Source organism: Haliotis asinina, chromosome 14, assembly GCF_037392515.1.
Source record: "Haliotis asinina isolate JCU_RB_2024 chromosome 14, JCU_Hal_asi_v2, whole genome shotgun sequence".
NCBI lineage: Eukaryota > Metazoa > Mollusca > Gastropoda > Lepetellida > Haliotidae > Haliotis > Haliotis asinina.
This window is the reverse complement of record NC_090293.1, coordinates 46,755,576-46,757,012: the sequence shown is the minus strand read 5'-3', so window position 1 is coordinate 46,757,012 and position 1,437 is coordinate 46,755,576. Positions and strand designations below refer to the sequence as shown.

Below are 1,437 nucleotides of genomic sequence, written 5' to 3'. Positions count from 1 at the left end.
TAATGCAATGAGGGTTCATCTTACTCTCGGCAGGACTCGCTATATGTAATAGTGACTACTGTAAAGAAAAATTATATAATCCCCAGGGAGTTGAGATGATCGGAGAAAAACAAAGCGCCCTTGAGCAGTTGAATTGGCGAACTGGATATCGGCCCTATACAAATGTGTAGTATATATAAAACTATAGTCTTATTAAAAACAAAATTATTTTATTTTCCGATATGACAAATACCCCAGTCGATACCAGTTATGGTTGGCCGGATAAAGCTGCAGTTGTGTGACCGGTTTGAAAAGGCCTCTTCCGTATTCCGAAAACAACACATACATCACTTGTTGATCAGTATTCATCAAATTTTGATCCAGCCAATAATGCACCGCGGTCTTATAATCCTTCTCGAGCTGCAGCAAAACGCCCCGTGTTCCGATATACATTCCTCCACCAATCCACACTTTATTATTGTGTACAATGTTAATGAAGTCAAGGTTCATTTCCGGTTCCGCTATCTCTGTGACGGCAACGAGACTCGAGTTAAAATCTGGCGGCGCGATGAGCACAAAAGGATCCTTCTGATTGAAGACGTCACGGAAGTACCCGATATCCAACCAGCAGTAGAATTCTGTCTTAAAGAAATTATGTTTTAAGGTGTCTGCAAGGAGCTCGAATTTGGCATGCTGTGCCGAGGAGTATGCAGGCTTCACAGTGTTTGGATAATGTCGAGGGTAATTCTCCTGCTTGTATATTTTCTGTATTCTATTAATAATGTCAAAGCTCCACAAATTATTCCTATTGACGAGAAATAATTTCGTCAGTCTGGATGTGACTTTTCGAACGTTCTTCATATGGTTATAAAACCTTCTTGAATCCGTGTAAATCACCATTGGGTTAAACATTTGACCGTAGAAATTAGCCCACTGTTCGTAAAGCTGGCGCCGCAAGAGTCGTCTCCCCTTGACGAAGTCTCCGATGTCGAAGTAGGCAGTGACGACGGTCATATTGCCTGTAATGTTGCCGGCTTGGTAGACTCTGTGACCGGCATGGGAGAAGATGACGAGAGACATGTTCTTGGTGATCTGAACCGTGCCACCTTGAATATCCTCAGTGTACTGATCCTTTAAACATAAAAAAGACATTGTTTAATGGTCGTGTGTCTGCTAATTTCATGTCACAATCAGCAATAGGGTCCATAAGTAGTCCTTAGTACTTCCGAAAACAAACAACGTTTCATGCCTTTTCGAACACACTCCGGCGCAGCGATGACTGCAGCATAACATCACTGCCACATGTTAATTTGCATATCACGTGACCGAACTTTTCTCTTGTTTGAAAACAAACGCGCATATTCATAAATAGGCTGAGACTGGCATAACGCAAGCGATTCGGCGTGGTCTTCCTACTGTTTTATACTTTAACGTAAATATTCTTCTACAACTACGACA

At 41.8% G+C, this 1,437-nt stretch overlaps 1 protein-coding gene across 1 annotated transcript; it reads right to left on the bottom strand.

Moving 5' to 3' along the window:
* Window positions 1–204: 204 nt before the first annotated feature.
* On the bottom strand, window positions 205–1,131 carry LOC137260839 (uncharacterized). The gene has a single exon (XM_067798398.1). It carries the CDS (start codon window positions 1,129–1,131, stop codon window positions 205–207), a length of 927 nt encoding a protein of 308 aa, XP_067654499.1.
* Between the last annotated feature and the right edge of the window lie 306 nt (window positions 1,132–1,437).